The sequence below is a fragment of the Tyto alba genome, unplaced genomic scaffold, assembly GCF_018691265.1.
Source record: "Tyto alba isolate M040663 unplaced genomic scaffold, T.alba_DEE_v4.0 Super-Scaffold_42, whole genome shotgun sequence".
NCBI lineage: Eukaryota > Metazoa > Chordata > Aves > Strigiformes > Tytonidae > Tyto > Tyto alba.
Genome location: NW_024881318.1, coordinates 20,945,508 through 20,973,275, shown reverse-complemented (window position 1 = coordinate 20,973,275; position 27,768 = coordinate 20,945,508). Strand labels below are relative to the sequence as shown.

Here is a 27,768-nt window from a genome sequence, read left to right as displayed (position 1 = left end):
ATTAGCACGGCAACCATGAAATCTAAGTTTGCAGAAGTTAATAAAGATCCAAAGAGTGGAATAATACAATTTCACACAGATGGAATACTGCATGAAGAGCAACATGCCAGCTATGCTGTAACACGTACAAAGGAGGCATGACTGGTCCCTTGAAATTCCCCATGGGCAAGAATTTAAAAGCCTCTAGCAAATCATGTCATTACAAAAAAGACAGCAAGTCCTATCTACCAAAATTTATCACATTAGGGTTGTTAAAAACTGTATTTGTAACACATTGCATTTGCCAAAAGAGTGTTGTAAACGGTGATATCCTGATCCTTAGTTTTGAGTCAATAGAACTGTTTTAATTTACATTCCCATGCATAGATGCAAATGTATTTACATCTAAATATATACTCACATAGTTACATTAATATAAAAATTTAAATTAGCATGTGCTGTGACTCCTCTCACCCTCAAACTTCTTCATACTGAATTAACCTTGGTAGATGACTGCGAGCAGAAATACCTCTGAACCCCAAGCTATTTGTCTAAGAGAGATGATTTTTTCTTAAACAGTCAGAAAATTGTTTGTTCAACAGCTCACATGGGAATAATAATCTGATCAGAGTTGAAAACCAGCAAAGAAAGTATCAGTCACCTATTCCCTTTCTGGACTGTTTTACCTGTGCAGACTCCATCAAAATATGTAAATAAAATATGAGACAGGCTCCAAGGAACTGTCAGTTAACTGAGCCATTCTTCATTCTGCACAAGATCTATAAGAAAGTCGCTACTGCTGTAAGTAAGCCTGCTACATGCAAGTACAGTGGCACATTGCCCCAAGCATGCTATTAGACTGAGATATACAACTATAGGACAGCAGGTTGAAGAAAACTAACTTTTTTTTTTTTCTTCCCAAACAATGGAAAGCTTTCTCTTTAAAAGTTACAAATTAGAATTGCTTTGCTGATGATAAGCTCTGGCTTTTGTTGAGCAAACCTTAAGCCAGGAGTTCCTGTATTTTTTTCCAGACATGATCTCTGGAGAATTGTGCGGCTCTTGCTTCTGCAGCAGTCGCTGTTCCTGCTGCTAGTGTTATTCCCACTGCTTCAGCATTTGCAAAATAGCAGTTTTCTGGAACTGGCTGAAATCCAATAGCTGACGCTTTGCACAGGGGCTCGCTACATTCAGTACTGCTACTAAAAGGGTCTTATGCCCCATTCAGAGGCTTCAATTTCCGTGTGTTGAATGACACTTCTCTCCCTTGAATGTGAATGGAAAATTTTTGCCACATTTATGATAATCGTCCTGAGGGAGCTATTATGTAGACTAATAAAAAATGCCAATTTAAAATCTAGGTGGTTTTTTGGTTTTTGTTTTTTTTTTTTTTTTTCACATGTTTTGACATTAGGCTTTATCAAGGCATTGAGCCCTAAAGTAAGCCCTCATTATATTCCTTAAAATTTCTTCTTTAGTAACTAAAGAGCTTGTACTGTGCTGAGAGCTGGGGCATAGCAAAGTTGTGGCCCCCAGCTACTATTGGTTTCATTCATTTAATGAAGTTTTATTTAAACAGCCTCCCAGTATTTCAGGTGGACAGATCCCTCTTGGAGCTGGCCCAGGCTGTGTGACCTGTGCGAAATTATTTGCTGCAACTTTCAGTGCACAGTAATTCACAAAAAAGAAGTTGGTCAAGTGTGCAAATACAATTTAATGAATACAGCACGTACTTTTCCCACTGGCCATCTTTTCTTGAAGATCTGCTCTTCCTCCTGACAAAAAGGCACTGTACTTGAAAGCAGATCTGGTCCATTGCCATAATTATTGTTCCACTGTCCACTAATGTTTGGATTATTTATCTCTTGGATCCCACATTGAAATCTTCAACAGGTGAAGAGAACACGTCATAAACTTTCTCAGTGGAAAACTGACTAGGCATACTGAGAAACCTTGAGATGAAGTGACTTGTAATTAGAGTAGCAGTTAAACCAAAGCTGGTATAAATCCTCTCCCTCTTGCTATCTGTGGGTACTGATTTTAGTGAAGTCTGAGACTTCACCACCGATTCAGCTCTTGTTTTGTGAGTTTGGAAGCCACTGCTTCTTCCAACTTTAAGGTCTCAAAATATGGAATATCTCTTCCATTACAGAAATCGAGTTCTATCCTGTACATTTCAGTCAAAGGCAAATTATTAGTCATTTAGGGTAGCAATGATGTATTTTTTTCTCTCTCCCATTGTTATATTTGTGTAAAATACTTAACAGCATTCAAAATAAGAGTACCACTTTGACTTTTTCAATCCAAAATCTGCAACAACAAAATAATAAATTTAACAAAAGCTAAAACTTTCAAAAGATACGAGTTAATATCCACCCATATAATTAAAATGAGCTCATAGGCAGTGAAAAACAGTACACTCACTGAATTAATAACCAGTCCCACAAATGTCTGCATATTTTATGAGATGCAGATGTGCATTTATACTTTAAACATACCCACATTAAAGTACAACATGGTTTGTCATATATTTGCTGTGTTTCATGACAAAACCAGCTCTACAGAAAAACAGAGGACTTCTTTAAAAGCAATTATAAATGCATCTTGAGACATCCTTATGCATTTTATATGATACTGTACATGCAAAATCCTGCTTTAATTCCAGTATCTCTATTTTGAACCAGTTGTGTAACCCATTCAGATAAACACAACATGGAAAGCTGGTTTTACTGTTCATCTAAGTGTTTTTAAAAGATCACTGCAGAAAAATTTTACTCCAATAATGTGTGTAAAAGAATGGCATAACCTTTAGATGTTGTTGAGATTAGAAAAAGTCAAGAAACTGCTTCAGATAGTTTAATTCTTAGATGACTGTTTTAACTTCGAACAGAGTTCTCAAAATAGTGCCCAAATGCACAGTACTTGTTGAACAAATTCTGATTTATTGAAAGTAAACATTTACATTGGCTACAATGTTATAACTGTTACAAAGCTGGATAAAAGAGGCTTAAATAGCAATAGAAAGCAAGTGCAGTAAAAAGTGAATAGAGAAAATATTTGGCCTTAGTGATCTTCTGGCAGTATTTACATTATGTACATTTTGTTAAATATTTGTAGTAACTCTAAGGCACCATAGGCTAAATAGCAGGCTGCAGTACTATTTTGTGCACAGAATTTAATAAATTTATTTGGAGAAAAAAAGGCTGTAGAGTTAAAAGAAACATAGGCATATTTAATGTTTACATAAAGGAGTGGCTGCTTCTTAAAATTCAAAGATACCATACATACAGGATAAATTCAAAAATCATTTTAGAACATTAAATTATATTTAAAGTCTGTGTATAAGGACTACTTTTACTGACTTGCTGGTAAATGTTTAATGTAATCTATTCTTCAACAGGTTTTTCACACACTAGATATGTTAACCTACAAACTACTTGAATTTTTTTTCTTATAAAAATCTTATACCTAGGATGTATACAAAATCCCAATGCAAAGTGTAATGGGTAGTAATTTACATCATAGCCATTCTGCGGCAGACTGAAACTTAGCAGGAGCACGCAATCAAAATACTAAGAAACAGCAGCTCAAGGTGTTTTATTCCCCCTGCTCTTGTCGGTAGCTGTTGCTCTAGCTGGTGAGCAGGGGTACGAAACTGCCACCCCAGGAAAGACAGAGGAGGTCAGTGCTTTCAGACCTCATGTTTCCAAAACCAAATCTGGAAATTCGAACTACTGGTGACATCCTTGTGCATTTTATATGACACCTTGGATGCAGAACGCCGCTCTGCTTTGAGTAAATCTTCCCATTTTTATTTATCCCCTTCTGAAGCACAAGTGTCCCTCCACTCCTGAGCACTTCAAGGAATAGGTTTGATTATTATCACAGCACTGGCTGACTAGATTCAAGGTCCTTTCTGAACAACTTTCAGTGCTACACATAATCTTAACTGCTCTCCAAACAACAGACCTTGCTCACTTTTAGTCAACAGACTCGTCTTTCACCTTGAGGTAGTGTTTGTAATGAAGAAATTGCGCAGGACAACAACAGATTAACGCCTCAGTTTTGTGAATAAAGTGCCGCAGGACCCTACGCGTGCCCAGAGAGAAGTGGGTGCGCGGCCAGGGCCAGCCGGGCTGCAGCGGTGCTGCCGGCATGGCGCCCACAGTGCCGGCAGTCGGCTGAGGGGCTGTCTGCGGCATGGCTGGGTCCTGTCTGCTGCGGCCCTTCCACACCCTTCTCCCCCTCTACCCTCACCACCATGGCGGCCATCCTGCCATTGTGAAGCCAAAAAGAAGCTGGGTGCTGCTAACTCCTGCCTGGGCACTGCCGGCCAGGCGACACGTGGGCATCTGCACACTGACCCCATCGCAACGGGCCTTTGCCTCAGCGGCTTCTAAGGAACTTACATGAGAGTGAGGAGTGACTAGTACAAAAAACACCTTCATTTGTTCAAGGGCCTGACCCTCAGCACCTCTGACAGGTGCTCAGCACAACATGGGAACAGGCCCCAAACCTATCTTGTGAAAATTCTAAGATTACAGAGCGCTTTTGCTCCTATAACATTACCTCCCTCAGTGTTCATATTCTTTGTATCTTAGATTTTCTAGCGCCAAGAAGAAACCCATCTAAATTAATAAAATGCTTAAGTAACTAGATACTGGTTTTATATTTGTTTTGGGTTTGTTTTTTTTTTTTAGTGATTCTTTTTGAATCTCTTAATTCAGTTGTCCCTTTTTGTTTTTGTTTTTGTTTTTTTTTTTGGCACTTTATACTCATCCATGTTGAAAGTATGCTAATTGCTTCCACAGTAGTAAATGGTTTATAAGCAAAGTACAATTGATCTAAGAACAAAGTCTTCATTTGGAGTGATCTTATATTTGTATTAACAAAAGCATAATCTTAGCATTATTCATCAGATGCATTTTAAGTACCAACAGCTATAATATTAAAATTATACAGCATCAATAACAGGTTTTCAAGGGCTTTAGAGGAAAAATATAAACAGTTCCGGTGTCATTGACTAGTTCCTGTAAAATATTAAGCAGAGTATTACACAAACTGGCCATTTAATGATAAGTAATACAGAGCCAAAGACAGGTTATCAGAACAGTATAGCACTGCTGAAGAAAACAGAGCTATGCTGATTCATATCATGAGAAGATAACTCAAATTGCTTAACCCCTTGAATGCTAAATATCTGCCTGAATCTCAAGAAAGGTTTAAAAGCATCTTTTTGGATTTCTTTCTCCATGTTTAAAATATTCAGAAGTATAAATTTAGAAATTCATAATTAGGGTGCAACGTTAAGGTATTAACATAGTTTTTCTGTCAAATCTTCCCCATTTGAAGGCTTCTACTGTGTTGTGGCATGTAGCAGGAAGTTAGAAAGTTCTTTCCCAAGAATTCCATTGGTTGCTCTGTGCTGGACATGGTCACAGCTAGATAGCTATGGCTTCATGGAGATTTCTATCAAGAGAGATAGTAAAGTCTGTGGCTCTATTTTCTTTGATTAAGAGCTATCTGTGAAAAGCCTACATCTTTACAGAGGGAGTTACAAAGATTGCTCTAACATCAATATGTGTGCATGGTAACAGAGGAAGTGAAATGCAAGGGCTTTGGGAATAACACAGGGTCCTTGCTGAGATGACCTTGGCTTTTTATTTTTTACCCCCTGCAATCCATGTGAATGTAAGTATTTGGAATAATTTGGCAATATGCAACTTCTACCCTTAGATAAAACCGCAAGGGAAAAGTCCTTCAAGGAAAATCTCATCCTTGGGCTTTTTCATTCAAGTTCTTGGTAATAAAAGCTTTGTTTCAGCTTTGAAGTTTGCTATAGAAGGGCTATTTGTTTTTTTGAATGACAGATCCCCCAAGAACCTCCCTCTTTCCCCTCACCTTTTAAAAATGATGAGAACTAATACTTTGTTAAATGATATGAAGACTCATCTTCACCTGCAGATAATACAATACCTTATAAGAAGTTTCTCATTAATATATTGGCTAGAGAAAAAAAAAAGTGACAGAGTTACTGTGTAGCAAGTGAATTTTGGTGTAATTCAATTGCTGTTTGTGACACTGGGCTTTTGTCCTTGCACTGTCCTCTACAGCATGATACCTTCCCAGGTGGCCCAGCTGCCCTGGGCATGTTGCTGCTTCATACCTCCATAGGCTGCGTTTCCCCATACTGCAGCTTCATTGTCTCAGTCCTTTTTCCTGCCATGCACCATGTGGGACCTGAGCTACTAATGCCACCTGTCAGTAAATTGGTGGCTCCTAATTTTTTTTTTTTCCTACCAGCAAGCCCTTCGTCCCTTCAGAGCTACCCTTCTCCCTGATTTTGCCCTCTTCCACTGCTATGTAACGCCTGCACTCATTCTTTTACTCTTGGCCACCCTCCTCCCCTGCCATGCTTAAGTCAGTCACTTCAGTACTCCCTGAAGTGGGCATCTTACAACATCAATGCTTCCATATACATTGGAGCCTTGCTTTTCTCCATGCTGTCCTTTCCTCCTGCTCATCCATTTAAAACAAATCTCTGAGCAGTTTTAAAATTTGGCAGCAATGTATTTTCCCTCCCTTTCAAGTGGTTGTACTTACAGTGGCACCATGCACGGCCAGTATCATGACCCCACTGTACAAACTACGGCTGACTCACTGTCATAGCTACATTCCAGGTTTCTTCCTTCAAGGGGTTCACTTGTGACCCTGCTGCAGCTTGAGGGGACAGAGAAGATGACTGCTTACTTGGCTTCTCCAGTTCACTCATGGTCATCTTTCTCTCCTCCTAGTTTTTTTGAGGAGGCCTCCAAAGTGGTGGGCTATCATCCCAGCAAGTCAACATAGGCTATCTTTGTGGACTTGCCTCCTAGTTTCTTTTTGTTATTCAAAATACAGTGATTCAGACACATTGCAAGACAAATTACAGAGAGATGGCTATACCAGGGTTTCTGCTTCACTTCTGAATTATGCTGATTTTGTACAGTTACCCAACCTAAGGCAGTCCTTATGTAGACAGATAAATTCCGGGAATCCTCTGTTTCAAGAAGTTAACCTGTGTCCCAACACAAAAGATAACAATTAGAGTCGTGATTCTCAAGCTAGATGTCCACTAAACAGGGGTGAAAGTCAACAGAAATTCAATAGCAGAACAGGGATTTGCAAACAGAATTGGCTTTACAAGTCTGGATATGAACCCAGAAAAACTTAAGTCCCCAGCAAATAAATCTGGAGTGATAAAATACATCTCAAAGTATGTGCTCCTAGGCCCACTAACACTATTTTACTTGTAGGGCACTTCAACTGCAGCAAATAATAAGGGAGTGTATCTTGAACTAGAAAGAAGGAATCACCCCTTACAGCGTATCTAATGCAGTTCTGTTTAAGAGAAACAAACACATCTGTGCTCTATTGTGCTGTTATTTGGTGCTTCAGCATCTTTGTTACGAAAATAACATAACAGAGGATTCAGTCTATTTTTGCTTTCTGAGGTGGCTTGTAATAGTTGCACAGATGGGTAAGTTGAACTGCTGTTCGTATTCAGAGCTGTGATTGATGCTTCAGGATAGCTAGTGAGGGCCATAAAGGGCACTCATCAGGGCACAGGATATAATTTACGCCTGGGAGACTGGGTCCCTCCCAAACTGTGCTGCCATCATGCTCACTTAGAAAAAGCAGTTGTTAATTTAAAGGACAGTGAGATTTGAATAGGTTTGTTTTCCTTTAGGAATAAATTAATAAAAATATCTCACCATGAGAAAATGAGTAAAATTCTGCATTTGTTTGTATTTTCTGATCTACCAACAATCAACTCAATCACATAAAAGCCTTAATTCAGCACATATTTTTAAATATGTGGCTAAATTTAACCACAGAGCAATTTCACTGAAGTTAAGATGAAAACCTAACCTAGTCTATAAAACCTAAAATTGTAAAAGGAAAGTTAACAGCTTCAGGATTTCCAGATGCTTGCTAGGCTTGTATAATTAAAAAATGCAACTGAGCTGCTTAAAGGATAAGGCAGTGTTTCCAGAGAAGATAAAGAAAACTAACCATACATCATCACATTCATTACTTTTTGCTTTGTTTCACTCTTTAAATAAAAAAAAAAAAGTAAAGTTTTAACCTTTGACTCTAAATCCTAGCTGCATTTGTGTAAAGTAAAATGAATCAAAGAAGCTGCAGGTAACCAATTTCTTTAATTTGACATGTTCCAGACAACCTTTTATTGTGTTTAAATATGAGAATATTTTACTTATTGCAAAGTGTCCTGCATAATACAGGTGCTCCGCTATAAAATCTTCTCTCTCACTTATAATTCAGTCATTCTAAATTTAAAATACCAGATACAGTACTAAAACCTCCAATTGAAGTTTAATATAAAAATATCAGCACAAAACTCCTTTTTAAAGTCTGTTTATTGTGAGCAACCCAAATGCCTGTTTAATTATTATTAGTTGTAGTATATTAATAGACTTTGCACCCCTACAGTTGCTAATTCATACCATGTTAGGTATTTTGATGAGATAAGAAATACTAAGTAAGAAAACAGTAAGTATTCAAAGGGTTAATTTGCTTATAATAATAATAATAATAAATTATTTTTTTGCATCTTCTTCAGTTCAAAATCCAGCTTTGAGACTGAGGAAGGCTTCCAAATCACATCAATTAAATAAGAGTGGTCCTTTTAACCAGTAGCAGTTTGATTGCCAATGACTCGAAGAATCTCTTTATGAATGCTTGGTTCCTGTGTATTTATACTTGTATCACCCACTTGACCATCTTCATAACTAAAAAAAAGTACAGAAAATAATATCAAGTTAGTGTTATATTAATCTACCTAAATCCATCCAAAACTCCACTTCATTCAATAACCAAGCTTATTCCGTATGTTAGCATCTTTCTACTAAAATGCTCTGCTAAGCTTCACCATTATAGGCAGATCCTAAATCCCAGAGAGTGAAGGGTGGTAAGGCTGCCATTGTCATTGAAACTCTGGGGCTGAATAAGCCACCAGGACCTAAAGGGGACAAATCATAGGTGAGAGGGGAAATGCTCCCATTGTAGACAGGAAGCCCTTAATGAATTCCTCAGCTTTAAAACATACAGCCAAATAGAAATTATATTTTATGATACATGGATAGACTTACTGTAACATGAGATAATGCTATAGAGTGGGAAAAATCATTAACCCTCCATTTATTTATTCTATAACAAAACATCTACCAAACCTTTGTCACTAGCTTATCCATACATTTCCTAACAAAAGTACAGAGAAAGATAGAAAAATGAAGCAATACTGAAAATAATTAGGAAGAAACATCTGCTATCTACTTCAATTACAACTATTGGAGAGAATGTGGGGAAAACAGTCTAGGATGAACAGAAACTGAATGTTAAAAGAAGCTCTGTACTCACACAAAGAAAAATCTCGTACACACGTGATCCGTATTGGGAACTACCCATATCTCTCCATGTTTGTGCAGATCGGATGAGGTTATCACTATCAGGGAAAGAAACATTTTCGTAGTGATGAAAACATGACTGGAAAATACTGCTTTAACAGATTTGCTTTTTTATACACTTTAAATAGCCTCTTGGAAATGTGAAGTTTTCTACTTCATGTCTGTGGTGTAGTGTAGACTCTGAGTTGCCTGCTAGTACAAACAGGGAAATAAATTTGGTTGTTGTTTCCAAAGTATGTTATATTTTCCAGAAAACACATTTGATGCTTGGGAGCCATTTGTTAACTGGAAGGAAAAATTAAAAACTATATTTATTAAAAACTGATTTTAAGTGGCCATTGGGCTGTTAAGGAGGATCTGAGTCAACTAATCAGACTTTGGAACAGAGATACTTGTGCTTCATGATGGCTGAGCCAAAAATAAGACATTAAAGACAAAGACTGAAACTGAAATATGACAAATCTGGTATTTGCAATACTACCAAATATTTGAAAAAATTAAGCATACTGATTATGACTCAAAGGGATCATGAAGCTTGCCAAAACTTGCTCAATATTTAGAAAACTGCAATGTTGTAGGTTGTTTACCAGCAGAATGAGGACAACACAGTGAAGAAACCTTTTTATTGCTAGGTGGAAGCTATACCATAAATCTGTATTTGAAAAAAAAAAAAAAAAAAAAAAAAAAAAGAGAAACCTAGGACATGCATCTAAATAGCATCCTTCTGGATAAGTTATCCAGCTGTGGGATGAGTGGGTTCATGGTGTGCTGGGTGAAGAACTGGCTGAAGGGCAGAGCTCAAAGGGTTGTGGTGAACAGGGATACACCTACCAGCCATGTCCTTAGGGTACAATTCTAGGGTCAGTTCTGTTCAATATATGTATCAATCATCTGGATGCAGGAGTTGAATGCATCATTAGCACGTTTGATGACAATACCAAACTGGGAGGTGATGTTGACTCTCTTGAGGCTCAGGAGGCTTTGCAGAGGGATCTAGATTGATTGGAGCTTTGGGCAATTATTAATGGGATGAAATTTGACAAGTCCAAATTCTGGATTCTGAACCTAGGATGGAGAACTCCAGACCCAAGTATAAACTGGGAGAGGTGTGGCTGGGGAGCAGCCCTGCAGAGAGGGGTCTGGGGGTGCTGATGGGCAGCAGGATCAGTGTGAGCCAACAGCGTGCTCTGGCAGCCAAGAGGGCAAACCCCATCCTGGGGTGCAGCAGACACGGCATCACCAGCTGGGATGATTATCCCGCTGTGCTCAGCGTTGGTGCGGCCTCACCTGGAGCACTGTGTGCGGTGCTGGGCCCCACCATTTAAGAAGGCTGCCAAGGTCCTTGAATGTGTCCAGAGGAGGGCAACAAAGCTGGTGAAAGGGCTGGAAGGAACGTCCCGTGAGGAGCAGCTAAGGGCTCTGGGCTTGAATAGTTTGGAGAAAAGGAGCCTGAGGGGCGACCTCCTTGCTCCCTACAGCTTCCTGAGGAGGGGATGCGGAGGGGGAGGTGCTGGTCTCTTCCCCCTGGTACCCCTCGGTAGGACACGTGGGAATGGTTCAAAGCTGCACCAGGGGAGGTTTAGACTGGACGTCGGGAAGCATTTCCTTACCAAGAGGGTGGTCAAACACTGGCACAGGTTTCCTAGAGAGGTGGTCGATGCCCCAAGCCTGCTAGTGTTTATGAGGCACTTGGACAATGCCCTTAACAACATGCTTGAACTTTTGGTCAGCCCTGAATTGGTCAGTCAGTTGGACTAGATGATCGTTGTAGGTCCTTTCCAAATGAAAGAGTTCAGTTCAGTTCAGTTCAGTTCAGTTCAGTTCAGTTCTATTCTATTCTATTCTATTCTATTCTATTCTATTCTATTCTATTCTATTCTATTCTATTCTATTCTATTCTATTCTATTCTATTCTATTCTATTCTATTCTATTCTATTCTATTCTATTCTATTCTATTCTATTCTATTCTATTCTAATTCTATTCTATTCTCATTCCATTCCATTTTAATTCTATTCTATCCTATCCTATTCTAACATTATCATGAATAAATGCATATTCAATTCTTATACCATTTCTTCCATGAATTGTGATTTTTAACAAACATTTATCTCTTTTGATTAATTTTATTTAAACTCTATATTAACCACCTCCCCTAAACACTTATTTTCACAGAAAAATGAAGTATGAATGAGGTAAAATATATTTTGCCAAATATTTCAAATTTACCCTTATAAAATCGATAATCCATTAATAAGTGTAAGGAAACAATGACATGAATGAAAAAGACCTTGTGAAAGATTTAATTTTTATTTAGAAACTTCAGGCATTAAAGGCCAAATAAATTCTAGTAAACCCTAGATTAATTTCCTATCTTTTTCAGAAGGTTTTAGAACTAAACTTCTGTATTTTTCTGTCCAGATCAAACTGCATTTTCATGTTGACTGATGTCTCCTTAATCATATTAGATATTTCACTTGAACATTCTCAAAAATATATATATTAAAAAGTAGCATATATAGCTGAAAGCTTCCAGTCTGAAATAATATATTTTCCACAAAAACTAACAAATGCTCTAAAGGAAGGGCAAACCAACTTTAATATAATTTCCCTTTGTTTGGCCAATAAGACTAGTTATCATTTACTGTTACAATTCTCATTCAAGTTTCATAATTCTTTGTTCTCAAAACCTGCCGAGGTTTCATTAGTTATTAAAAGAACAGAATGACTGTACTCATATGCACTGGATTTTAACTTCACAAAATTTCTGAAGGAGTCAGAGAGAACAGACTGCTTACCATATGAACAGTATATTTGCCTGAGCAGTGAAAAATTATTTGGAAATTCAATAGGGAAGCTGTTTTTTATGACTTTTAGGTGTTGAATGCATTTGTCAAGAACTTGCAAGAACTTGGTGTGTCAAATAAAGGTAGCAACTTGGCTTATCTTGATGGCTTAGGAATATGATCACATTTGAAAGACAGACTAGATGATCAGTCACTATGTGCATATGATTATTTCATGGAAGTTCAGCATGTGTTATAGGTTTTGTTCAAAGAGGGAAATGTTCTGAACTGTAATATAAAGGTCAGCTATTAAGCAAGTACTTTTACACCTACCACTAGTCTCTTATCTAAAAAAAAAACAGTACTGCAACTAAAGGTCTCAAGTGATTTGCATGCAGTAACACTGTGTTCATGACTAAAACAGCTTTTTGAGGGCTTTCAGCTTACCTTCACATAAGGCTATGCATTTTAAGTTACGGCTTTGCAAAAATTGTGACTGTTGTCCTTTCTTCTGTGACTGAGATGTAAAAACATGAGAAAACTTAATTAGTGCACTAAGACAAACTGAGTGAAAAAGTAACAAAGGAGAGGGCTGCTACTTTCAGTGGTTTATTAATGACTAAAGTTAGAGGTAGTCTTTCTAAAACATTTCTATCGTACTTCTAAATGAAATAGAATTTCTAGAAACATTTATACTACTAGTTTGGATTATTGTAAAAGGGATTTGAACTCCTTTATCTAGAAAAAAAAGTTTCTAAGTATTACAGAATAAATAATATTATTGGAAATATCAGGGTGTTACTGATAAACAAATCTATAGCAGGAAGAAGAAAAAGGTGAATTTGATCACTTATTCTTTGGCCACTACCCTGGTATTTTACTGGCTACCCCATTTCTGAGGGCTTCTGCTGTTTCATATTAATGTCTCTCCAAAATCAGGTTAGTCTGTAGTTTCTAGGAGTTTACTACAGAGACAGATATAAGATTTCTTTCTCAAAATTTAGCCCAATTCATAAAAGCTACGAGTTTGCTTTAGATAAAGAAAAATTGTAATGTTTTAATATGTAAAAAACATGAAAAAGAAAAACTGACTTGCTATAAGCGAAAAGCTACTAATTTTCCAGTAAGAACTACTCTCAATTCCTTTTGTATCTTTCTTCTGCAAGTCTAGAACTCAGAAAGTAAGGGCTTGCTAAGGCTCATAATGCAATCTGTATTTAATTTTCACTCTCTTCCTGAACTCTTCTTCTTGGAAAAGAAGGGCACAAGACCTTCAGCATACTCCATAAATCATCACTAAAAGCAGTTGGTGTCTATTTGATGTTTGCAGCCTTTGAAGTTGTTGATTTCTTTAAATAAAATAAAACTGCTAGGTTTCATGATGGGAATATTACCTCCTCTTCAGATATCAAGTTCACAAGCATAAAACTGTAAGTCCTCCAGAGATGATGGTTGATGTACTGTACCTGGGATGTATTACTGCCCTTACTGCCTGAAGCTGGTTCATCTTTAGCTGACACCTTCTGCTGCTTCTTGTTCATCCCTAGGAATATTAAAATCATGTAATATACCCTGGCATATAAATACCATCATAAGCAAAGTTAAGTACGGAGAATGAAACAGGTAGCACAGTGGGAATCATTGTCCTTTGCATGACACCCAAAAAGCTAGTTAACTCTGTCATAGAATTTCTCAGTTTAATCCTGTGAATTACCAGTACATCTGCATGTATTGAAAAGACCTTAGGAAAGTCAAGTTAGCATTAAGCAGGTGCAAAAGCAGATAAACATGAGCTTAAGTGCCACTGAATTCAGCTCAGGAATGCTCTTAGGGGGCTGCTCAACCAAGCTGCGTGTCAGCATGCCTTGAGTCTAACTGACCCTATTCAGGCTGAAGTAACACAGTCTGATTTACTGTGGGTAGGATAGCAAAATCATGAGAGAAACAACTTTAGTTCTTAATCTTTAACACTTTGTTTAGACTTATTAAAGGCCTAATTAAATTTTATGAGTAGTTAATTTATTTAAAGTTTTAAAATCTACCTTGGTTTAATTAATTTATCTACATGTAAATGCATTAAATCATTTGTCAGCCACACTGGATCCAATTTCCATCTCAGAAATCTAAACACCTACATTTGTGCCTTAGATCTCTTTTATATTTATGTTGGTTTATATAAAATTCCTGTCTCATATGCTACTACAGGCTTCCTTGCCTTTCCAGTATCCCATATTTGTTGTCAGTTTGCGAAAACAGACTAATTTATTGGGAAGTTTAACTCTTTGAAGGAAGAGAGAATGTAGGACTCCTCTCTGGTTTTTATTGGCATCAAGTATTACACAATTCATAGGAACACAGGCCTCCTTTCTGGCGGAGACTGGATAGAAGCAACCAAGAATGGTAGAGAAATGAGAAAAAACACATTGAAGCTGACAAAGGACTGTTGTCCAAAAAGAAGGGCATTTTATTAGATAATGGTAGTGCAGCCTTCACTCTTAATGTGTCCTAAAAATCTTCGATACTAATGTAATCTCTAGAAAGTGCATTTAGAGATTGATACTGAAATTCAATAAATAGTAGTAAAAAATGCCAAGCTCTTAAAATGAATTGTGACATTACCTAAAAATGCTGAAAATCAGAAAGAATAACTAAACTCTCAGCATTATCTACATGCACACAAACATACATTCAACTATACCAGCACTTTCATACACGAGGAAGCGGTAAACACAGCATACCTAAAGGAAAAAGTCACCATATTTTAAAATCTCTTAAGTTTCTTAATATACACATTGGGGTATCTTGTTTATATTATACTTCTATTTATGATTGGATTCTTGTATGAAAACTCTGTACAACTCACTTCTGGATCTACTAGTGGGACAAATTATGCTCCTTCCCCTTTTCATGCTAAAATAAACAATTGTCCTGTACTTTCTATGTAATCCTGACCTGGTGATAGCTGGGAATACTCTTAAATATACACAGTTGAACATGTCTATTGATGAATATTTGTTTTGCCAGATCAGGTTGTAAAAGCCCATGAAACAATAGGTAATGTTAGATGGACTTGGGCAGATGCTGATAAAAAAATCACAAACACAAAGTCACAAAGTTGGATTTCCACTGCATAATCGAGACCTGCTCTATTACACATAGCATTCACTATTAGCTACTATTTACTTCAAGCACAGTTTCATGGTACTCGGCACCTTGGAAAATGAGGACAGGTATTTAGATTTTCTCTTTTTTGAATGAATTAAATCTTGGTCAACAAATACAAATAATAGAGTGTGGAAAACAGTGAAGCTGGTGAGAAAAGCAGTGTATGAAGATACCCCGCTATGTTTCTCCAACTGTAGAGTGATTTATAAATATCACCTGAGTAACCAAATGATATGCTTGACAATGGACTAAGGTAGATTCCACTTCCAAACATTGCACCATGGAGCTGAAAAAGAACAGAATGATTAAGATTAATTTGGTTATCTGGACAAAATAATAATGATAGGAACAGGTCATAATGTAGTTAAGCATCTGCCCCATGGCACTCATTTACTGCCTAGTAATAAATGGTGTTCAAAGAAGTCTTTAACAAAATCATGCTACAAATATGCAACTGAAATACTGTATATTTTGGAAAGCTTGTCAAAATGCCCAAACATAATTTTACATCAAATTTATATATAAAAATCCAACATTACCATGGAGGATGCATACAGAGAGTTCTTCTGTACATGGCCAAATACACCTCAGCCTTAACAAGACTGAGCAAGCTCAGCATGTGTCTCTCATCAAAACCTTGACAGGAAGCACAGCCTAAGCGAGCATCTGTGAATCAACAGCAGCAACAGCTGCTTTTCTTCACTTCAAGGTAAGAAAAGAAGAGATGGTGATGACACTGGTCATACACTATGGAAAAATGTAATCACTAGTTCAGCCTGAGTACTGGAGGAATGTGATCAACCAAGCTTTTGCCTGAGCCAGTTCAGACATACATATCCCGTCACTGCAGGACTGAGCTTTAGCCACAAAGCGACCAGCTGTCTGAAAAGAATAGAGGAAAGGGAACACTATTCTTCACCACCATCACTGTTCCATGTCACGAAGCTTGGACTAAGCAACAGAAGTGAGCACTTTTTATTAGTTCTGCAGTCATTTTCTCATCTGGAAAGGGGGAAGTATAGGTTTCACTTCTCCACCAGAGACTGACTGCTTTATGTGGAAAAGCCTTTAAAGAAAACACACCCAGTAGTTGTTGGAGCACAAATGAGAACCCAGAGTACCTCCTACCTATGTAGATGTTATGATCACTGGGCTTCAGAGTCATGCTCAATCTTATTTCTTCACTCTGACCCAATGATATTTACGTCGCCTCTGCAACGTGCCAGAGCTCTCATACGAATGTGCAAACATGCTTTCACTCCTCCAGCTCCTACAGTGTTGTATAGTATCCTTGGTGAGTAGGTGTTTTTCCTGACTGCTTGGTATTGGTGTAAATAGAATGAACTGGGCTCAGGATACGCCTCAGGTGTGTGAGAGATCTAACAATGATGACTTGTATAAAACAGGGTTTTACTGCTTCCCTGTATTCCCAGTATCTCAACCCTCAACAAAAAAATAGGCATAAACAAAGGGGTTTACTCTGATGAATTTTGATGTATAAATCCTGCTTTCTTGGGGAATTATATTCCAGATAAGCTAATAAATACATCCAAACCACTAAAAGGAACAGCAGAGATTTCCATTTCCATTTTTTTTAGTGTCTTCTGTACCCCAATCCTTAGTCAGCATCCTGGGATCCTCCTTCAGGTATCACGGGCCTAGCTCTGGAGAAGAGCTGTCAAGACCATGATGCTAATGAGTTACAGCTCCCTAGTCCCTTTAGTACTGGCTATTTTCCTCTGCAATACTGCTCTTCTGTTGATTCAGTCTGAGAAGATGAACTGAAGTTTGCAATAGCTCCCTCATGGCCTGTACATTTGTAATTCCATTCCCAAGGAAATCAGAGAACAGAAGATGCAGTAAACCTAGTTCCTGTAAATCAAAATGCTCTTGGATCATGTAACATGGAGATAGTTTATGTAGCTCTAAATTTTAATCCCGACTGCTTTTAAGCAGTACTGAACTAAACCTCATGGAGGTGCTGCTCTGCAATGTAAAACTGAAATACTGATTCCAGCAATGGGATTTTCTAGCCATTTTAGCAGAGACATTTAATTTTCATTGCATTGGAAAAGAACCTTTTTCAGGATACAAGACGGTATTTGAAAACATCCCTTCTTTCCACCTATATGACTAACAGAACCACATGCCCTGAAAACTTGACTAAATATGTACAAACATGGGCAGGTTAGCTAAATCTATTTAATCTACTCTTTACCTGCAGCCTTGTATTGGAAGCAACAACTAAGCCGTTCCTCAGGATGGAATGCCAATTTTCAATGTGTGAACCACTGAAAAAATGAAAAAGAAAGTGTTAAAATGCAAAATGAAATCATTGATCTTTTGAAACAATAAATTCACCGTTGTAAACCTCAAATGGCAATAACAAAAAAATAGCATGGCATTTTGATAACCTTTAATTAATATGAATATATGTACTTACTGAAATGCAAAGGTACTTCCGTAGAGATTTTTAGCAGCTCGGAAATTGGATTCTTTGGCTGGTGGACTGCTGAGAAGTAGGAACTGGTGAGGAGTGTGCATAAACTTTAGTTGCTGTAAAATATAATAGTGCACAAGTGAAAAGAAGTTCATTAACACAAAAGCATTGTATTTCCTTAATGGTAGCTCTTAAGATACCATGTTGTTTCACAAAATACATAACTGAATCTAAATAACTATATGAACTAAGTTGAAATTGGTCTCACTACCATAGTTTTTACCTGAAATCAAACAGTAAGAATGTCTTTTGGTTTATGAAATGTATGGAAGTTTCTGAAACAGATTTCAGCCAAACATGGCTCTAGCAAAGTAATTAAACTGAAAAATTTCATCACGGTATTCTGATCAGAGCTGGCTTTGAATTAAGGTTCAGATTTGAAAGGTTGCAGATTATTATGCCCTTAATCAGAGGATCAGAGGCACACATACTCAGAAATTAATCTCAGCACCACCACTCTGAAATTCAAGAGCTATACTCTTTTTAAGGTGTACTCATATGTGGATCTCCTAGTACATCATGTTTGTGTGCACTGCTTTCTGTACAATTCTGTATCAAATTTTCTATATGGTAACAAAACAAATAGTGAAGTTATTCTCACTCAGTCTCAGATGACTACAAGGTAGACACTTGTATTTGAGCTACTCACCTCAAACAGGCTTTTTATGAGCATTATTCCTTTGACCTATTTTAGATATTCACAAAATGATTCTATGAGTCATGACCTGAAACTGCCTATTTCTCCCCCTTGCCTCTTAATTGAGTCCATGTGATTAGTCTGACTGTACACACCTATGTTTGGCTAGGAGACTTCCACCTAAGATGCTAATACAAGCCATGAGAAATGAGAAAATAATAAAGAACCCACAGACACTTACCCTATTCACTGGTAGCTTCACAATATGTGATCTATTACTAGAAATAACCCTAAAATAAGAAACAGTTAGATGTATTAGACATGGTAACCAAACAGAACTTTTCTTCTTAAAAACGTGTTATGAATGGCCACCACAAAGCACCCAGCTGCAGGTCTTTGAACCTATCAGATGGAGATAGACCAAATCTTGACTAGAAAATGAGATCAGAGGCTGTACAAATAAACTGGAGTCCTTACAGTGTTTTCAGAGGGCTCAGATGAGGTCCAGAAACAGTCCAGAAACACCTGCAGTTGGAAATGTCAACCCTGACATTAACTCTTAGTGTGAGCTTATATCAGATTGCACTGGTGAAGTGATTATTCATTAAACTTGGTACTTTAATAACTATCATCTCATGTGAGTCAATTTTATACCATTGTAGAAGAGGATGTGCAAGAGGGTCTTGTTTATCCATCTGCTTCTTGATTTCCAAGTAAGGTGCCTAGAAAAGAGTAATTACATTCTTTACTTCTAGTTGAAATCATATGGTTAAATTTTATATGTTATATTGTCCATGATTTCATCTATTAAAATGAATACAGGGGACTCATTATTAGGCTTAAATCACAGTTTTACTGACATTTAACATTGTACAGTTATAAATGTGTTTTGACAATGACAAGAATTAATATAGCAATTATTTTCCCTGGAGTAAAATAATAAGCATATCATTAGCATCAAAATGAGTATATTATAGCAAACATTGGTGATCTCAGGGAGAACAGCAAAAGATGTCTCTTTATGTTCATCTCTTGGATTAAGAAATTGGACTGGAACTTCAGAAAATTATGTCTCTCAAAATATGTGAAGATAATACACTCTTTTTAAACTGTATCATGGTATAAACTGGTAAAGTAAAATACTGTATCATCTTATGATCCATTTGAAAACCTTTCTTGATTTCAATCACAGTGCAAAGCATCCCTTTAAAACTCTTCAGTCCAAGAATTATTTTAACATTTAAAAAATAGCAAAATGGTGGTTATTCTTCTTTTTAAAAGACTTTATATTAGGTATCAGAAATACCAGATTTTTTAAATGTTTACAAGATCATATTTTAAGTAACAAGAATATGTGAATTTTGATTTTCAATTTATTTTACTCCTCTCTATACACTTCATTCTTCATTCCAGAATCCCAAAGTAGTTTATAAATAGAGTAAGATTTATAAACTGTTGTGAGGTTACATTTATATAGCAGTTGGAAAAGCAAGGTACATAGAAGAGATTTCAATAATCAGTTATAATAAGCTGGGCTGTTTGGGAAAGGAAGCATAACAATAAACATAATAAGTACGCCTATCAGATTCTGTCCCACTATGAATACTGAGAAATCATATGGTAGTAATCCCAAGAGACCCAACCTTCCAAGTCCCCAACCATACTTAGCTGATTGAGTGTTTTGCTATAATAGAAATAAAGCTATCATTCAGAACATTGTCACAAAATCAATTTCTTTTGCTTTGGAAATAAAAGACCCAGTCCAGCTGTGATATTTCCAGAAATTCAAAAGTTGGTGATTATCTCACTACAGTGTCCCATTCTGCTATTATTATCTCTTACTTAAATTCCAAAAGATCTGAGTTCTACTTGATCACTCTTATTTCGCTATTATGGATATTCTAGATTTGTTATTTTTCAGACATTTTGATGGGAAAAACTGTTTCAGACATTTGATGGGAAAAGCTGTTTGTGTCAGCGAAAAACTATTTTTTGACCTGTAGACTGTATCTGATGGAGTAAATCTCTATTGCTTGTGCCTCCATGTGCATGACTGCTGCACAAGACCCTATTCTTGTTTAGCTACATGTGATGTAACAGCTGAAGGTTAAAGCATAAGAAAGTTAAAGACTAGAGGAAGCAAGCAGCAGAACAGACCTCTACCCACGCTATGAAACTGGGCTGTGCGCCACTAAAACCACAAAGGACACTGTTGGGTAGGTGATGAAGAGGAGGGAGGACGAAGTCACGACCTTCGGGGATCCAAGATGACCACCTTTCCTTTTACAGCGCAAATGGTGCTTTTAGATGACATCATTCAGGCTGTGCTTTGCCCGCCTCCTGGCACATACTGGCGCTACGTGACGGGATGCAAAGGGTGCATCATTAACCCAGAGCTGAGACACAGTGCAGCAACAGATTCCAGCCAACACTGTCATCATGGAGATGTCCACTAAGTATTGGTGCCTTGCCATCTCCAAGTCCGGACTATGCTCCACCATGTGCTACCATATCCACCGGGGTTGATGGCATGTGTGTAAGTATGTTTTTGTTGTGCTAAGTGACAACTTGCTTTTGCTATTTTAGCATAATTAATACAGTGTACATATGTAATTTTTTCCTACTGCACCTTATCCTTTACAAACCTTTAATGGGAACAAGCTCTTTAGGAGAGAGACTATTGACTTCCTTGCTCATCATAGGAAAGCCAAATAAACATCTTCCTAGTTCTAGAAATAGCAATTAAGTTAGGTAAAGATTTTTAAACTCACCTGTGTCATCTCTCTAATAGAAGTGATACTGTCCAATGCTTTCATGACTCGGTCATAATTCTTTTTCTGATGTAGCATAAAATAAGCAAATAAATTAAAAGAATATTAGTCTGTGGCTCTACAAAAAACTGGAATTCTTTGAGTGTGTATAAAGCCAAAACTAGGACAAATGTTCAGCAAATCAGTCCTTTCAAACAGTTTTAACCAATAGCTTCCTTCCACCTCACACATAGGCTCTCTCATTCATAGTCCAGGAAAATTCCCTGAAAAAATATTATCATCATGGTTTTTCATTGAATCTCACTCCAACAAACTCAAAATATTAGCTCACTTTTAAAAAAAAAATTTGTATCTAAATATAGTTTCTGACAGTTATTTGGACAACATTCTATTAATTTGAATAATGTAGTGACCAAATGGATTTTAAATAAAATGCCAAATAAACATATGTGTTTACTTTGCTAACAGTTCTATAAAACATCAGAGATCTTCCAGTTGCCCCTCTGCCTCACCCTGATCCTTGCCTATCTTCTGCTTGGGAACCACTACCAGATGGCTCCACTTCTGAGCAGATGAGCTTGGAAGTCCATGCTTCACCAGCTCCACATGTCACAACACCTCCAGAAGCTTCACTGCTTCCTATCTTTGGGTCTTTCCAACTTCTGCCCATGGGCCCTCACCTCATCCATGCTGGCAAGAAGCTTGGAGGAGGGGGTGTGGGCCCTGCCAGCCCAGAGGCACTCTCCATTCCTCTCTGGTGTGACCCTTTTTCATATTCCTTTTTCTGCTTCCAATTCCTGCCCTGCCCAGCCACCACTAGCTGTCTCCTCATCAGCTGCCTTCCAAGCACCTCCTGGCAAGTCTTTTTTCCCACATGCTACAGAACATGCTCGCCCCTTTCCTGATGAACCACTGCTGACTGGTCTTTGTTCAGAAAAAAAAGCACAATGCATCCTAATGCAGGACACTCAAAGTTGTAATTTATGCCCTCGGGGATGGCTCAAGTGAGATGTGGTAGTTCACAACTTCTCAAGGGTTTCCATGAGAGGCAGTATTTGCAGCCTAATGAGCAAGTAGTGCAAACACAATATTTCAAAACTGCAGCTTGTGCAAAACTGAACTATTATGTAAACATTTGATAAAATTACATTTAAGGACATAATTGTTGACAAAGAGAAAATGAGATGACAGCAATAACCACTTTAAGAATAAAAAGATGGACTGGAAATCCTCCGGTTTACATGGAGAATTTCTTGGCTTCAACGTAACTTTGAACGCGACTTACAGTTTATATTCAAATACCTTCATGGAGACAATTTAAAAACCTACTAAGTACTAAAAATAGTCACATGCTTGTGCTGTATTCTGAAGCTCTATCTCTTACAGTAAAGTAGACTCCTCCAGAAGGCTTTGCTTTGAAATCTCATGCATGACTAAAACCAAACTATGACATAATGAAAGGTAACTACTTACCCTGGGGTTAAAGGCCAGCATCTGAGGATCATTAGGATCAACTACAGAAGGATATGGCTCAAAAATGACAACTTTCCTAGGTGACTCTAATGCAGACCGACACATGGATACTAACAGATCAACCACCTAGGGATAAAAAAATATATTTATTCAATATATGTACTTTCATATTGTATCTTCCAGTCAGCTTTGTTTACAAGCTATTGTAATACCATATTTCATTGTTACTTATATTATCCAAACCACGCTAACCATGGGACATAGTTCAGGACTGAAATTTTTCCACTGACCTCAACTGGCATCAAGTTCAGCCCTGGTATATTATACCAGGTGTATAAGTAGGACCAATATCTGGTCCTAATTGTATTATCATGTCAAATACATTGCTTGCAGTCCTGCTTTCTCTTGTGCATGTGTGATAATTCCTGGATTAAATTAATTCTCTAGAGAAATGAAATCATGCTGGATCTGTGTATCTCTGTACAGGAGATGCCAGTGAAAAATGTTGCTCAAGAATGAGGAAGGGTTTGTGAATCTGTACCACTGTCTACTGTTCTTCTGAAGACTGTAATCTTAGACACACTTCCAAATATTGCTTCTGCTAAAGCCAGAACACTGCAGTGATATAATAGTAATTTGGATGGCTCACACTGGGAGGTCCTCTTCCTTCCATCCTGTTGTACAAAATTACATGTTTTTTTATATTTATGATTTCCAAGATTTTACCATAAGATCACGCGTGTAATGTGCACACAGGGATGTATTCACATATGTACACATAGGCACATACACAGCTTAGCAATGGATTTCTGTAAACTGTTTCAAAATTAATAATTCTGAGGTTAAAAACAGAATACAGCAATCACAGACTGCTTTCTGGCAGCCAAGAAACCTAAACCGAGCTCATAATGAAATCCGAAGTTGCTAACTAAAAATATAGCTGCAAATTAACTGATTTACCAATTTTTTTCTATGCCTTCTGAAAACATTCCTGTGTGAAAACAGACTTTTCTATGAAAAAAAGGAAAAGCTGAGATGAGCAGTACTTAGTAGGCATCCCTGTTCCTCCCACAACACCACACAGATCAGATCTCATCTCACAGCTCAAGATGCTCTAGAAGTTTCTGCATATCTGCCACTGTATCTGATCGTTTGAATGAAAATAAAAAAGATGGTCCTTTAGACAAGCAGAGTGAAAATAAGGATCATGATGAAAGGGAAAAGGAACTGCACTGCAGTTGCCATTCTCCTCCTCTGCTTCTTTAGCATGAATAGACAATTTTCTCCATGACTTTAAAAATATTCTTTTACTTCCAGTTACTAAATATCACAGGTGTATTGAAAAATTAAGTTATTTAAATAATGATCACTTCCTCCATGGTGCTCTGATTACTTTCCAGCTTATAATACTTATAAGTGTGATGAATGTTTCAAAACAGGGCATCTGAATTAGAATCTGCAAAGGAGACAAGGAGTCTGCATACACAGCCATGTCAAGCTAGAGGCCTGAAACTCTGTAAATGTATTACCATGAAACTGAGCCTGAGTTCATGCACCCTGCTTCTCAGAAGCACTTCTTAGCCTCCAGTCACAAAACACTACAAGGGAAGAGTTGTTTGAGTCCCCAGATCTCTTAGTACAGTGACGCAAAGTTGCCTTGCTTTATGATTTGCATGGTGAGACTGTCTTAAAATTGGCACTGTTCTTAGAACACCATCTTTTCTATAATGTTTCTCACCATGACACCTGCATATTGCTCTGACATGGGGGAAACTGTGCATAGATTAGACCTAGTTAAACCTGCAATTTCCCCTGAGATCCCCTGTTTTGAGATGATGGAACGCCAAGCGATTTAAACTGGGAGGTAAGTCTAATACAAACATCATAACACAAACTTGTGTATGTCTTCCTTGGTAACAGGAAGTGCTGTGGATGTAGCAAGTGTCATCGCTGGGCCTGAACTCCTCTTCCTTAACAGTAGGTATTGAATTATGTAAGTAAGGATTTAATTATTTTCAAGGATGACAAGGCGATACTTGCTGATGACAATTACTCTTACAACATCAGTCTCCCAGACACTGCCCATCTCTCCCTCCACAGACTCTTTATAGGGAATCTGAACTATCAAGAAATCAGGCTTTTAATTTTCAGGCATTCTGACTATGTGAGTAAAATAGGGCAAGGTGAGTTTGGACTTGAAAAAAGTACAATCATTTATTATTAAGGAGGAGCTATCAGAATACTGGGAGTGACAAAGTAGGGGTATATACCTTAGAGAACTAGCTGAAAACACAGCAGAAAAAAAACAGATGTGTTTTCTAATAATGGGACCCTACATTTAGGCTCCTTCACCACACAAAATGATTTGGAGGAAGATTCATCTGACAAATTGTAGAGAATCACAATGTGAAAACTTATCTCTTACTAGTCAGCCTAGGCTCTCTATAATCAACAGAGAAAATAAACACTGTGCTGGTAGTTTATGCTGTGATTCACACTATCCTAAACTAATGTCCAAAATAGCTCAGATGAATCGAACCCTAGAAGTCCTGAATTTGTTCTGCATGCAGGAATGGGTGCTCAACCAGATCAGATGTAGTGAGCTAGGTTCAATGCTATCTCTAGAATGAAACTTAGCAATTTAGTCAACTAGGTCCAATGGGACAAATCAACAAAAGCTTTTATTTAACTTTTTAAAGCACCATTAAGGTTGTAATCACTTCAGTACTCTACAGCAAAGCTCTGTGAATGCAGAGGTACTCTAGAAATCTAGAGCAAGCTCCACATATGGCTGCAACAGTGATACCTACATAAAACAGTGTGAATGATAACCAGGACCACTTCTCCTGCCAGCTGTATTTAAAAAGTGAGAGCTACTTGTTTGTACCTAATGTACAATGTACATATAATGTATGATGTAAGTTTTTACCTGATTTTTCTCTAATTTTAGGAAAGCAAACTTCCAGTTGTTTAAATAGTTAATAGGATTGTCCTGGGAGACTGCCTTCAGGGACAAGGGAGCAGAACAGAGCTGGCAGATCTTTAAGGATGCTTTCCATAGAGTACAAGACCTCTCGATCCCCAGGTCTAAGAAATCAGGAAAGGAAAGCAAAAGACCAGCATGCCTGAGTCAAGACCTGCAGGTCAATCTAGAGGGTAAGAAGAAAATGCACAGGCAGTGGACACAGGGACAGGTATCCTGCAAATACAGAGACACTGCCTGGTTGTATAGGGATGTGGTCAGAAAGGCCAAGGTGCAGCTGGAGCTGAACTTGGCAAGGGATGGAAAAAATAATAATAAGAGCTGCTGCAGGTACATCAGCCAGAAAAGGAAAGTCAAAGAAAGTATACTCCCCCACTGATGAACAAAACTGACAAACTGGTAACAACGGATGAGGAGAAGGCTGAGGTACTCAACAACTTTTTTCCTCAGTCTTCAGTGGCAGCGTCTCTTCTCACACTTCTTGAGAGGATGGACAGCATGATGGGGACTGGGGGAGCAAAGTCGCTCCCACTGTAAGAGAAGACGATGGACGACAGGGAAGAGATTCGAGGCAGCCAGCAAGGCTTCTTCACCAAGGCTAAGTCCTGCCTGACTAACCTTGTGGCCTTCTATGATGGAGTGACTACATCAGTGGACAAGGGAAGAGCTACAGATGTCATCTATTTGGACTTCTGTAAGGCCTTTGACATGATCCCCCACAACATCCTTCTCCCTAAACTGGAGAGATACGGATTTGATGGGTGGACTGTTCGGTGGATGAGGAACTGGCTGGATGATTGCATCGACAGAGTAGTGGTCAACAGCTTAATGTCCAGATGGAGACTGGTGACAAGTGGTGTCCCTTGGGGGTCTGTATTGGGACCAGTACTGTTCAGTATCTTCATCAATGACATGGACAGTGGGATTGAGTGCTCCCTCAGCAAGCTGAGTGGTGTAGTTGACATGCCTGAGGGACAAGATGACATCCAGAGGGACCTGGAGAAGCTCAAGAAGTGGCCCATGTGAACCTCAAGAGGTTCAACAAGGCCAAGTGCAAGGTTCTGAAAATGGATCAGGGCAAACCCTGGTATCAGTAACGCCTGGGTGATGAAGGGATTGAGAGCAGCCCTGCCAAGGAGCACTTGGGTGTACTGGTGGATGAAAAGTTGGACATGAGCCAGCAATGTGTGCTCACAGCCCAGAAAGACAACCACAGTCTTGGCAACATCAGAAGAAGGGTGGCCAGTAGGTTGAGGGAAGGGATTCTCCCGCTCCACTCTTCTCTGGTGAGTCCCTCCCTGTAGTACTCTGTCCAGCTTTGGAGTTCTCAGCAGAGGAAAGACATGGACCTGTTGGAGTGGGTGCAGAGGAGAGTCACAAAATTGACCGGGGGATAGAACATCTCTCCTATGAAGAAAGGCTGGGAGAGTTGGAGTTGTTCAGCCTGGAGAAGAGAAGGCTGTGGTAAGACCTTATTGCAGCCTTTCTGTACTTACAGGGGGCTTGTAAGAAAGATGAGGACAAACCTTTCATCAGGGCCCATAGTGATAGGACAAGAGGTAATGGTTTTAAACTAAAAGTGGGTAGGTTTAGATTAGATAGAAGGAAGACATTTTTTACAATGAGGGTGATGAAACATGGGAACAGGCTGACCAGAGAGGCTGTACATGCCTCACCCCCGGAAACATTCAAAGTCAGGTTGAATAGGGCTTTGAGCAACCTGATCTAGTTGAAGATGTCCTTGATCATTACAGAGGGGGCTGGACTAGATGACCTTTAATGGTCCCTTACAACTCAAACTTTTCTATGTTTCTGTGATCCTAAATGTACATGTAATGCACCATGTAAGGGCCTGAATTTAAAAAAACCCCTAACTCTAGCTTCCCAGAAACACATAGCTGAGGTCTTCAGAGGACTTCAGGCTGAGGAGGAGGTGGAGCTTCATTTGCACACCTCTCTCCAATTCTTACAAGCTTACACAAGTATCCCAGTGTTTACTATGCTAGAT

At 38.2% G+C, this 27,768-nt stretch overlaps 1 protein-coding gene across 2 annotated transcripts in view; it reads right to left on the bottom strand.

The window, feature by feature from the left end:
- Positions 1-6,216: 6,216 nt before the first annotated feature.
- Positions 6,217-27,768, bottom strand: part of PARP8 (poly(ADP-ribose) polymerase family member 8) — a 122,420-nt gene continuing 100,868 nt past the window's right edge. For both annotated transcript variants that reach the window (XM_033009025.2, XM_042804692.1), the window contains 11 exons: positions 22,778-22,903; positions 21,305-21,370; positions 19,188-19,255; positions 18,775-18,823; positions 17,840-17,952; positions 17,615-17,687; positions 15,613-15,682; positions 13,698-13,774; positions 12,679-12,748; positions 9,400-9,484; positions 6,217-8,771 (listed from right to left, as the gene is read on the bottom strand). In XM_033009025.2, coding sequence (XP_032864916.2) covers positions 8,669-8,771; positions 9,400-9,484; positions 12,679-12,748; positions 13,698-13,774; positions 15,613-15,682; positions 17,615-17,687; positions 17,840-17,952; positions 18,775-18,823; positions 19,188-19,255; positions 21,305-21,370; positions 22,778-22,903 — 900 coding nt within the window. In that variant the 3' untranslated portion in view covers positions 6,217-8,668. The remainder of the gene's footprint in view (positions 8,772-9,399; positions 9,485-12,678; positions 12,749-13,697; positions 13,775-15,612; positions 15,683-17,614; positions 17,688-17,839; positions 17,953-18,774; positions 18,824-19,187; positions 19,256-21,304; positions 21,371-22,777; positions 22,904-27,768) is intronic.